The following is a 12,332-nucleotide window of genomic DNA, read 5'->3' on the forward strand; positions in this document are numbered from 1 at the left end:
GAGCAAAGGAAAAGGGGGGAGAAAAAAATGGAAATAGAAATGAACAGTTCAGGTCCGGAGCGGCAGCCAAAATGCACACGGAAAATGGACATAGGCCTGATTATGTAGTAATTAATAGGATACATATTTCCTGATAGTAGCAGGGAGCAGGTTGGAGACAATAGTAGAGAGACCAGAGTTAAAGTCAGAGGTCCCATGGAGGGATAAAGTTGACGTGGGATGGAGTCGGCATGGAGCATCGCCGAACTGTTGTCCAAGTTCGGAGATGGGTGTAGCTGCTGAGTGAAATCCAGAAGTCATTTGAAGAGTAGAGAACTGGAGGATGAAGGTTATTGCCGTAGGAATGAGAATCAGTTGCAGTGCAGAAAGATGATGATGAAATTGATGCAAGTTGAAGGTCACCGTGGATCAAAAGTGGTGGAGAAAATGTAAAATCACAAGCCAGCGACTAGCAAAGCTGAAAAACCAGTAGAACAAGTCACAGGACAGTAGAGAAACAGCAGCTGCTAGCCAGAAGCAAACAAAGCTGAAAAACCGGTAGTACCAACTCAGCAGAGAGACGGACGTAGTTTAAAAGTTATTTAAAAACATTTTTAGCAACAGAATCAGTGCCACGGTGGGCCCTTCGGTGGATGCCAAGAGAGGCACAGAGGGAAGCTGTAGGCTTATTATCTAAGAGGGAGTTAAACCTGGGATGGTGGCAGGAGAGTAGGAAGGTCGGAGTAATGAAGGATTGGGATAGGAATTTGGGAGGGCTGAGTATCTGAGACAGGATACTGTATTCAAGTCCAAATCATTTTTTTATATATACCAAGAACAAAAGCGGACGCAGCATTTGAGATACATCACTTCCAACCTTTCTCTCTAATTCTTTGTTTCTTGTACATTAACCAACTTTCTATCCATGCTGCTACATTTCTTTTTATACTGTATGCTTGATCAGCTTTGCTGGTTCAGGCCACATAGTTTGCATACCAAACACGAGACTCCCTAAACAAATGCTCTCTGCGGAGCTCCTTCATGGCAAACGAGCCAAAGGTGGGCAGCAGAAACGTTACAAGGACACCCTCAAAGCCTCCCTGATAAAGTGCGACAACCCCACTGACACCTGGGAGTCCTTGGCCGAAGACCGCCCTAGGTGGAGAAAGTGCATCCGGGAGGGCTTTGAGCACTTCGAATCTCAACGCTGAGAGCGTGAAGGGGTCAAGCACAGGCAACAATGGAGCGTGCGGCAAACCAGTCCCAAACACCCCTTCCTTCGGCGAATATCTGTCCTACCTGTGACGGAGTCTGTGGCTCTCGTATTGGACTGTTCAGCCACCAAAGAACTCACTTCAGGAGTGGAAGCAAGTCTTCCTCGATTCCGAGGGACTGCCTATGATGATAATGTATGCTTGATTCTTTTCTAACCAGCCCTTGTGAGACACTTTTTCAAATGCATTCTGAAAAATCTTTAAAATTTTATCCAATTGATCACTTATTCAACAAAAAAAAAGATTAAATTTGTCTTAAGAATTTGGGTGTAATCTACATACTTTTCAGATTCAGTGGAGTCATTCACTCCCTCAAGTAGTTTGAGCATCTTACTTTTATGAAAGTTGACTTGTACTGCCCTATATCTACCCGTACAATAGTATAACCTGGGGATGTAACAATAATATTCCCTTGTGATTCGGACCAAATACTCATGAGTTTTGCATGTGTATTTTGTCAATTTCTCTGGCAGATTGAGTTACTGCTAGGTGAGGTGATGCTTGGTAGAATCATCAGGCTGCTTTATTTCACAGTAAGGGACATACATACAGAGCAAAAGTTATGATCGGATTCACTTCGTTTGATCAGTAAAACTTATCTTCAGGCAATTATATAAAAATAATCAATATGAAGAACTAGCCTATCCAATTTCAGTGGGTCGTTTTACTTAAATAGAATAACTTCTCTGTATTGTGTCTTACAGCCCAGGACAGAACATCCTATCCTTGAAAACCCCTGTTTATTATCCTCCTTGTAGTACATTTTTGTCTGACTGCCCACTTGTGGCTTTGTTCACCTCTTGGTTCCTGACCTTTCCCCTTGACTGGGGTCTGCCAAAAGAACTGCTAATCATAGGAACAGAAGTAGGCCATTCAGCCCCTCGAGCCTGCTCCACCATTCAATGAGATCAAGGCTGATCTGCGGTCTAACCCCATATACCTGCATTTGGCTCATATCCCTTAATACCTTTGGTTAACAGAAAGCTATGAATCCCCAATTTAAAATTAACAATTTATCTAGCATTAATTGCCATTTGCAGAAGAGGGATCCAAATTTCTACCACCCTTTGTGTGTATGTGTTTCCTAATTTCACTCCTGAAAGATCTGGATTTAATTTTTAGACTATGCCCCCTAATCCTAAATCCCCAACCAGCAGAAATAGTTTCTCTCTATCTACCCTATCTGTTCCCCTTAATAGCTTGAAAACTTTGATCACCCCTCAACCATCTAAATTCTAGGGAATACAAACTTAATTTGTGTAATCTCTTCTCGTAACTTACCCTTGAAGTACGGGTATCATTCTGGTAAACCTGCGCTGCACTACCTCCAAGGCCAATATATCCTTCCTAAGGTGTGGTGCCCAGAACTGCTCACAGTACTCCAGGTGTGGTCTAACCAGTGCTTTGTATAGCTGCAGAGTAACTTCTACCTCCTTGTATTCTAGTCCTCTAGATATAAAGGCCAGCATCCCATTAGCCTCTTTGATTATTTTCTGTACCTGTTCATGACATTTTAGTGATCTATGTATTGGGACCAAGTCGCTTTGAACCTCCACTATTTTTAGCCTTGCATCACTTAGAAATTACCCTGTTCTATCCTTTTTAGGTCCAAAGTGGATGACCTCACATTTGTCTACATTGAAATCCATTTGCCATTCACTTAATCTGTCAATATCCCTTTGTAATTTTATGTTTCCATCTACACTGCCTACAGTTCCATCTACCTTTGTGTAATCGGCAAATTTGGATATATGACTTTCTAAGCCATCATCTAAGTCATTAATAAATACTGTGAATAGTTGACACCCCAACCCAGATCCATGTGGGACTCCACTAGGCACCTCCTGCCATTTTGAGTACCTACCCATTATCCCTACTGCCTGTCTCCTGCCGCTCAGCCAATTTCCTAATCAGGTCAATAATTTGCCCTCAATTACCTTAGTTAACAGTCTCATGTGGGACTTTATCAAATGTCTTCTGAAAGTCCATATAAATAACATCCATAGACATTCAAGCCTACTATCATGCTGTCTCCTTTTAAAACTAGCTTTTGGTAAGGCTCAACAGGAGGGACATTCCATTCCCCACCCCTATATGTTGGGAGCCCTGGGATGGGATAATGGCTAAGGAAGACACAAATAACCTTCTGAAAATACTAGGAGACCGAGGGTTGAGCGAGAAGGAGGAACTGAAGGAGATCCTTTATTAGTCAGGAAATTGTGTTCGGGAAATTGATGGGACTGAAGGCCGATAAATCTCCAGGGCTTGATAGTTGCATCCCAGAGTACTTAAAGAAGTGGCCCAAGAAATAGTGGATGCATTGGTGATCATTTTCCAACATTCTATAGACTCTGGATCAGTTCTTATGGATTGGATGGTAGCTAATGTAACCGCACTTTTTAAAAAAGGAGGGAGAGCGAAAACGGAATTATAGACCGGTTAGCCTGACATCGGTAATGGGGAAAATGTTGGAATCAATTATTAAAGATGAAATAGCAGCGCATTTGGAAAGCAGTGACAGGATCGGTCCAAGTCAGCATGGATTTATGAAAGGGAAATTATGCTTGACAAATCTTCTAGAATTTTTTGAGGATGTAACTCGTAGAGTGGACAAGGGAGAACCAGTGGATGTGGTGTATTTGGATTTTCAAAAGGCTTTTGACAAAGTCCCACACAAGAGATTAGTGTGCAAAATTAAAGCATATGGTATTGGGGGTGGATAGAGAACTGGTTGGCAGACAGGAAGCAAAGAGTAGTAATAAATGGGTCTTTTTCAGAATGGCAGGCAGTGACAAGTGGGGTACCGCAAGGTTCAGTGCTGGGACCCCAGCTCTTTACAATATACATTAATGATTTAGATGAAGGAATTGAATGTAATATCTCCAAGTTTGCAGATGACACAAAGCTGGGTGGCAGTGTGAGCTGTGAGGAGGATGCTAAGAGGCTGCAGAGTGACTTGGACAGGTTAAGTGTGTGGGCAAGTGCATGGCAGATGCAGTAAAATGTAGATAAATGTGAGGTTATCCACTTTGGTGGCAAAAACAGGAAGGCAGAATATTATCTAAATGGTGACAGATTAGGAAAAGGGTAGGTGCAACGAGACCTGGGTGTCATGGTAAATCAGTCATTGAAAGTTGGCATGCAGGTACAGTAGGCGATGAAGAAGGCAAATGGCATGTTGGCCTTCATAGCGAGAGGATTTGAGTATAGGAGCAGGGAGGTGGTATGACAGTTGTGCAAGACCTTGGTGAGACCACACCTTGAATATTGTGTACAGTTTTGGTCTCCTAGCCTGAGGAAGGATGTTCTTGCTATTGAGGGAGTGCAGCGAAGGTTCACCAGACTGATTCCCGAGATGGCAGGACTGACATTTGAAGAAAAACTGGATCGACTCTGCTTATATTCACTGGAATTTAGAAGAATGAGAGGGGATCTCAGAGAAAGATATAAAATTCTGATGGGATTGGACAGGTTAGATGCAGGAAGAATGTTCCCGATGTTGGGGAAGTCCAGAACCAGGGGTCATAGTCTAAGGGTAAGGGGTAAACCATTTAGGACCGAGATGAGGAGAAATTCCTTCACTCAGAGAATTGTGAACCTGTGGAATTCTCTACCACAGAAAGTTGTTGAGGCCAGTTCGTTATGTATATTCAAAAGAGAGTTAGATGTGGTCCTTACGGCTAAAGGAATCAAGGGGTATGGAAAGAAAGCAGTAATGGGGTACTGAAGTTGCAAAAATGATCAGCCATGATCATATTGAATGGTGGTACAGGCTCGAAGGGCCAAATGGCCTACTCCTGCACCTATTTTCCATGTTTCTTCCCTGCTGTTTCTGATTGTCATGGGGAATGATGTACATATGTGGTTTTAATACACATTTGGCAAATACATGGAGCCTGTGACCTATCGTGCGTGTGCGTGCGCTAACACACTTGTGCGTGTCCCGCTCTGAAGGCCCTGAGTCTTGCTTGGATATGGTTCTGCAGGCATTGGCTACCCTTTGATACCTTGACCAAGTGGCCCTTATGAGGTTAAACATTGTCAACAAAGTCTTCAAGCATGGAGAGCATCACAGCCCAACCACAGCCAACAAGGCGGGTGATCGAGGAGCCAGAGGCCTATAAAGGCCCATGAGCGGGGAGTTCGTGGAGGCAGGAGTTCATTGGTGAGGCGGGAGATCGAGGAGCCAGAGGCCTATAAAGGTCCGTGAGCGAGGAGTCCAGGGAGTTCGTGAGGGTGGCAGTTCGTTGGTGAGGCCTACCGGTGCAGCTGCAGGAGGGAGGCAAAAAAAAATCGAAAGTGACATCATAGCCAAGGGGGTAAGTGATTGGCTGGTGATTGGTGAGTAGTTTTGCTTTTTCTTTTCTTTATCAGTAAGTAACATTTTAACATTGTTGTTGCCCAATCAGATTAATCTAAGGGTTAAGTCATGGCAGGAGAGCTCTGACACGTGTTATGCTCCTCCTGTACTATGTGGGAACTCGGGGATGCTTCTGGTGTCCCTGTGCGGGAAGTGTATCCGCCTGCAGATCCTGACAGACCGCATTGCGGCACTGGAGCTGCGGGTGGATTCACTCTGGAGCATCCATGATGCTGAGAATGATGTGAATAGCATGTTTAGCAAGTTGGTCTTACCGCAGGTAAAGGGTCCACAGCCAGATAGGGAATGGATGACCAACAGGAAGAGCAGTGCAAGGAAGGTAATGCAGGGATCCCCTGCGGTCATCCCCCTGCAAAACAGATACACTGCTTTGAGTACTGTTGAGAGGGATGACTCATCAGGGGAGAGCAGCAGCAGCCAAGTTCATGGCACCGTGGCTGAATCTGCTGCACAGGAGGGCAGGAAAAAGAGTGGGAGAGCGATAGTGATAGGGGATTCAACTGTAAGGGGAATAGATGGGCGTTTCTGCGGCCACAACCGAGACTCCAGGATGGTATGTTGCCTCCCTGGTGCAAGGATCAAGGATGTCTCGGAGCGGGTGCAGGACATTCTGAAAAGGGAGGGTGAACAGCCAGTTGTCATGGCGCATATAGGTACCAACGATATAGGTAAAAAACGGGATGAGGTCCTACGAGACGAATTTAGGGAACTAGGAGCTAAATTTAAAAAGTAGGACCTCAAAAGTAGTAATCTCAGGATTGCTACCAGTGCCACGTGCTGGTCAGAGTAGGAATAGCAGGATAGCTCCGATGAATACGTGGCTTGAGCAGTGGTGTAGAAGGGAGGGATTCAAATTCCTGGGGCATTGGAACCGGTTCTGGGGGAGGTGGGACCAGTACAAACCGGACGGTCTGCACCTGGGTAGGACTGGAACCAATGCCCTAGGGGGAGTGTTTGCTAGTGCTGTTGGGGAGGAGTTAAACTAATGTGGCAGAGGAATGGGAACCAATGCAGGGAGACAGAGGAAAACAAAATGGAGGCAGAAGCAAAAGATAGAGAGGAGAATAGTAAAAGTGGAGGGCAGAGAAACCCAAGGCAAAAAATAAAAAGGGCCACATTACAGCAAAATTCTAAAGGGGCAAAGTGTGTTAAAAAGACCAGCATGAAGGCTCTGTTCCTCAAGGCGACGAGTATTCGGAATAAGGTGGATGAATTAACTGCACAGATAACAGTTAACGGATATGATGTGATTGGCATCACGGAGACATGGCTCCAGGGTGACCAAGGCTGGGAACTCAACATCCAAGGGTATTCAGCATTTAGGAAGGATAGACAGAAAGGAAAAGGAGGTGGGGTGGCATTGCTGGTTAAAGAGGAAATTAATGCAATTGTAAGGAAAGACATTAGCTTGGATGATGTGGAATCGGTATGGGTGGAGCTACGGAATACCAAAGGGCAGTGGGAGTTGTTTACAGGCCACCAAATAATAGTAGTGAGGTTGGGGACAGCATTAAACAAGAAATAAGGGATGTGTGTAATAAAGGTACGGCAGTAATCATGGGCGACTTTAATCTACATATTGATTGGGCTAACCTAACTGGTAGCAATGCGGTGGAGGAGGATTTCCTGGAGTGTATTAGGGATGGTTTTCTAGACCAATATGTCGAGGAACCAACCAGAGAGCTGGCCATCCTAGACTGGGTGATGTGTAATGAGAAGGGACTAATTAGCAATCTTGTTGTGCGAGGCCCCTTGGGGAAGAGTGACCATAACATGGTAGAATTCTTTTAACATGGAGAGTGACACAGTTAATTCAGAAACTAGGGTCCTGAACTTAAGGAAAGGTAACTTTGATGGTATGAGGCGTGAATTGGCTAGATTAGACTGGCAAATGATACTTACAGGGTTGACGGTGGATAGGCAATGGCAAACCTTTAACGAGCATATGGGTGAACTTCAACAATTGTACATCCCTGTCTGGAGTAAAAATAAAACGGGGAAGGTGGCTCAACCGTGGCTAACAAGGGAAATTAAGGATAGTGTTAAATCCAAGGAAGAGGCATATAAATTAGCCAGAAAAAGCAGCAAACCTGAGGATTGGGAGAAATTTAGAATTCAGCAGAAGAGGACAAAGGGTTTAATTAAGAGGGGGAAAATAGAGTACGAGAGGAAGCTTGCCAGCAACCTAAAAACTTACTGCAAAAGCTTCTACAGATATGTGTAAGAAAAAGATTAGTGAAGACAAACGTAGGTCCCTTGCTGTCGGATTTGGATGAATTGAAAATGGGGAACAAAGCTATGGCAGACCAATTGAACAAATACTTTGGTTCTGTCTTCACGAAGAAAGACACAAATAACCTTCCGGATGTACGAGGGGACCGAGGATCTAGTGAGAAGGAGGAACTGAAGGATATAATTATTAGGCAGGAAATTGTGTTCGGGAAATTGATGGGATTGAAGACCGATAAATCCCCAGGGCCTGATAGTCTACATCCCAGAGTACTTAAGGAAGTGGCCCTACAAATAGTGGATGCATTGGTGATCATTTTCCAACAGTCAATCGACTCTGGATCAGTTCCGATGGACTGGAGGGTAGCTAATGTAACACCACTTTTTAAAAAAGGAGGGAGAAAGGAAACAGGGAATGATAGACTCGACTTCCGCTCCCCGCCCCCGGACCGGGACCCGCTTCCGCTCCCCGCCCCCGGACCGGACCCGACTCCCCCGGACCTGACCCGCCCCTGGACCTGACCCACGCTCCCCGGCCCCTGGACCTGATCTCCACCCCCCCCCCCCCCCTTGCCCCCGGACCCTTCCACGCTTCCCCCTGCCCCCAGACCGGACCCGATTCCCGCTGCCCCCCACCCCTGGACCGCACCCGACCCCTGACCCCCCCCCCCCCCCCCCGCCCCCGGACCTGACCCGACCAGACCCGACCCGTGCTCCCCCGGACGCGACCCCACCCCCCCGGACCGGACCGACCCCCGCTTCCGCCCCCTGACCCAACCCGACTCGTGCTCCCCTTCCCCCCCCCCCACCACGCGCTCCCCGACCCCTGCCGCCCCCGGACCCGACTTGCGTTCGCCCCCCCACCCCCGGACGCCGCCCGAAGTCTTGGGCCCGGCCCGTTCAGCCTCCCTCTCCCTTCTCCCCCTCCCTTCTCCCCTTCTCCCCCTCCCTTCTCCCCTTCTCCCCTTCTCCCCATCCCTTCTCCCCATCCCCTTCTCCCCCCCTCCCCTTCTCCCCCCCTCCCCTTCTCCCCCCCCTCCCCTTCTCCCCCCCCTCCCCTTCTCCCCCCCTCCCCTTCTCCCCCCCTCCCCTTCTCCCCCCCCTCCCCTTCTCCCCCCCTCCCCTTCTCCCCCCCTCCCCTTCTCCCCCCCTCCCCTTCTCCCCCCCTCCCCTTCTCCCCCCCTCCCCTTCTCCCCCCCTCCCCTTCTCCCCCCCCTCCCCTTCTCCCCCCCCTCCCCTTCTCCCCCCCCCTCCCCTTCTCCCCCCCCTCCCCTTCTCCCCCCCCCCTCCCCTTCTCCCCCCCCTCCCCTCGCTATTAGAAACACAGACACTGACAGACAGAGAGTGAGAGACACACACACAGACAGAGAGATAGAGACACTGATTTATTGGTTGATTTATTGATGTGTTTATCATTTATTATTGATGATGGCTCTTTATTTGTAAAACTGAAGTGTTTAATGTTTGTAAACTTCCCTTTAAACCCCCCCCCCTCCCCATTCCATATGCCTGATTTGTAACCTACGCCTGATTTTCTAAGTGTAGACAAGGTTTTTCTGAGCGTACAAAACTCTACACTTACTCCATTCTAAGTTAGTTTGGAGTAAGTTTTCACTGCCTAAACGTTCAAAACGGGCGTAAGTGGCCGGACACGCCCCCTTTTGAAAAAAAAATCTGTTCCAAACTGAAACTGTTCTAACTGACTGACTAGAACTGGAGCAAACTAAATGCTGAGAATTGCAATTTCTAAGATACTCCATTCTAAGCCAGTTGCTCCAAAAAAACAGGAGCAACTCAGGCCGAAACTTGGCCCCTATGTTTCTATCCACACACTTTACTTTTAAGCCAGAGCCATTGAATTGTGATCAGGAGTGAGAATCCTAAATAATTCCCTCCCTCTTAATCCATGGGCATTGAAGCCAGTTTTAGCACCTGAACTGCTTCTCTAGCTAAGACCAGCTTATCTGACACCTTCCTCATCTGTATGGGCCAGTGGTAGGTAAGCATAATGATAGCATTGGTTTATGTAATCGCACTTAGAGCTGATACAGCCCCATTCTGTTAAGTGTTAGACTGGACCCATCATCCACCACCTTCAGTAGGTCTCTGTCCTTGGTACAGATGAGAGCAGTCGTGTTGGTCTACATGCTTTTTGACCTGCACTTGTAATGTATCGCTCAGCAATAAGCAGCCAATAAGGAGTGTATGGGACTGAATTGAGTACTTATTTGATTTTATCTGCTATTTACACTAGCTCAAATTTCTTTTGCAGGAGGAGGGGGTAGAGAAATGGGCTTCTCTTATTCATTTTCTATATTGGGTGGGGGAGTGGGGAGATTTTCTCACTATTTTGTGTTTCACTGTTGCTGCCAATGTTCCCAAAAATGGTGTAAATACCAGAAATAGCAGTTTTTCAACTTTGCAATCTGAGCCTTCACCAGTGTGGATTTTTGGATCAGCTGCTTGGTGAATAGGGATGATGGTGCAACCTGACTAGCACGTGCAGTGTCTTCTTTTTTTCTTCAGTCAAATTCTGTGGGAGAAATGCATCTCCAGAAGACCCCTGATGAAATTGTGAAATCGCAGGAACCCTTGTTCCAATTACAGGAAGCATTGCTTTGAACTATGATTTGTTTTTGGATAAGGTTGCAAAAGGTTACTAGATACAAGATCTCCCTGCAATAGAAATGAGAGCAAATAATCATGTCATAAAAATCTCTTTTAAAATAATTTATGCTTTACAAAACTATAATCCTCATCTTTTTTTCCCTTTCTCTTGTATTTCAGCTGCGACAGTCACAATCTTACTGCACAGACAATGAGTGTCTGCAAGAACGTAAGTTCTGCTTTAGTTTAAATTGATCGATCAGTAATACTGTATTGTGAAATACTGGTATGCATCAACCAAATTTTGGTTGCAGGTATAAAAGGTCATGGACCTTCAGTTATTCATGTGAACAAACTTCAAAGTTTGCCTGGCTGCAGGTTAGTAGTTAGTAATTTGGAACTTAGAACCAATATGATGTCTTCCCTTTCCCACCACCAGTATGCAGAAATAAACTTGTCTTCTTGCTGACCATGCCTTTTAATTTGTAACCTAATGGTATAAAGAGATTACTACCTGTATTACCTGGTAGTTCTTCCAATTACTTTTACTTGCCTTCGAAGCAAAAAGGTAGTTTCCATAAGAGACCCACATCTATGAATTGAAACTTGCAATCAATGTATAATGTGAATGGGATAGTGTTATTCTTTTCCACACTATCGTGCACTGGAAATTACTTGGGCTCTCTAATCACGTTTCATTAGAACATAAGAACTTGGAGCAGGAGTAGGCTGCTCTGATCATGGACTCAGCTCCACTTCCCCACCAGCTCCCCATACTCTTTATTCCCTTATAGAAACATAGAAAATAGGTGCAGGAGTAGGCCATTCGGCCCTTCGAGCCTGCACCACCATTCAATAAGATAATGGCTGATCATTCACCTCAGTACCTCTTTCCTGCTTTCTCTCCATATCCCTTGATCCCTTTAGCCATAAGGGCCATATCTAACTCCCTCTTGAGTATATCTAATGAACTGGCATAGACAACTCTCTGCGGTAAAGAATTCCACAGGTTCACAACTCTGAGTGAAGAAGTTTCTCCTCTGGTTCTGGACTTCCCCAAAATCGGGAACATTCTTCCTGCATCTAACCTGTCCAGTCCCGTCAGAACTTTCTATGTTTCTATAAGATCTCCTCTCATTCTTCTGAACTCCAGTAAATACAGGCCCAGTCGATCCAGTCTCTCCTCATATGTCAGTCCTACCATCCCGGGAATCAGTCTGGTGAACCTTCGCTGCACTCCTTCAATAACAAGAATGTCCTTCCTCAGATTAGGAGACCAAAACTGAACACAATATTCCAGGTGAGGCCTCACCAAGGCCCTGTACAACTGCAGTAAGACCTCCCTGCTCCTAAATGCAAATCCCCTAGCTATGAAGGCCAACATACCATTTGCCGCCTTCACCGCTTGCTGTACCTGCATGCCAACTTTCAATGACTGATGTACCATGACACCCAGGTCTCGTTGCACCTCCCCTTTTCCTAATCTGCCGCCATTCAGATAATATTCTGCCTTCACGTTTTTGCCACCAAAGTGGATAACCTCACATTTATCCACATTATACTGTATCTGCCATGCATTTGCCCGCTCACCTAACCCGTCCACTCACCCTGCAGCCTCTTAGCTACCTCCTCACAGCTCACACCGCCACCCAGCTTAGTGTCATCTGCAAACTTGGAGATATTGCACTCAATTCCTTCATCTAAATCATTGATGTATATTGTAAATAGCTGGGGTCCCAGCACTGAGCCCTGAGGTACCCCACTAGTCACTGCCTGCCATTCTGAAAATAACCCATTTATCCCGACTCTCTGCTTCCTGTCTGCCAACCAGTTCTCTATCCATGTCAATATATTACCCCCAA

The 12,332-nt window shown here is 46.1% G+C and overlaps 1 protein-coding gene across 1 annotated transcript in view; it reads left to right on the forward strand.

Annotated features, from left to right (window-relative positions):
- smim14 (small integral membrane protein 14) overlaps positions 1 to 12,332 on the forward strand; it is a 59,110-nt gene that overhangs the window by 25,881 nt on the left and 20,897 nt on the right. The window contains exon 3 of the mRNA XM_070870395.1: positions 10,651 to 10,699. Coding sequence (XP_070726496.1) covers positions 10,651 to 10,699 — 49 coding nt within the window. The remainder of the gene's footprint in view (positions 1 to 10,650; positions 10,700 to 12,332) is intronic.

The sequence above is a fragment of the Pristiophorus japonicus genome, chromosome 2 (assembly GCF_044704955.1).
Source record: "Pristiophorus japonicus isolate sPriJap1 chromosome 2, sPriJap1.hap1, whole genome shotgun sequence".
NCBI lineage: Eukaryota > Metazoa > Chordata > Chondrichthyes > Pristiophoridae > Pristiophorus > Pristiophorus japonicus.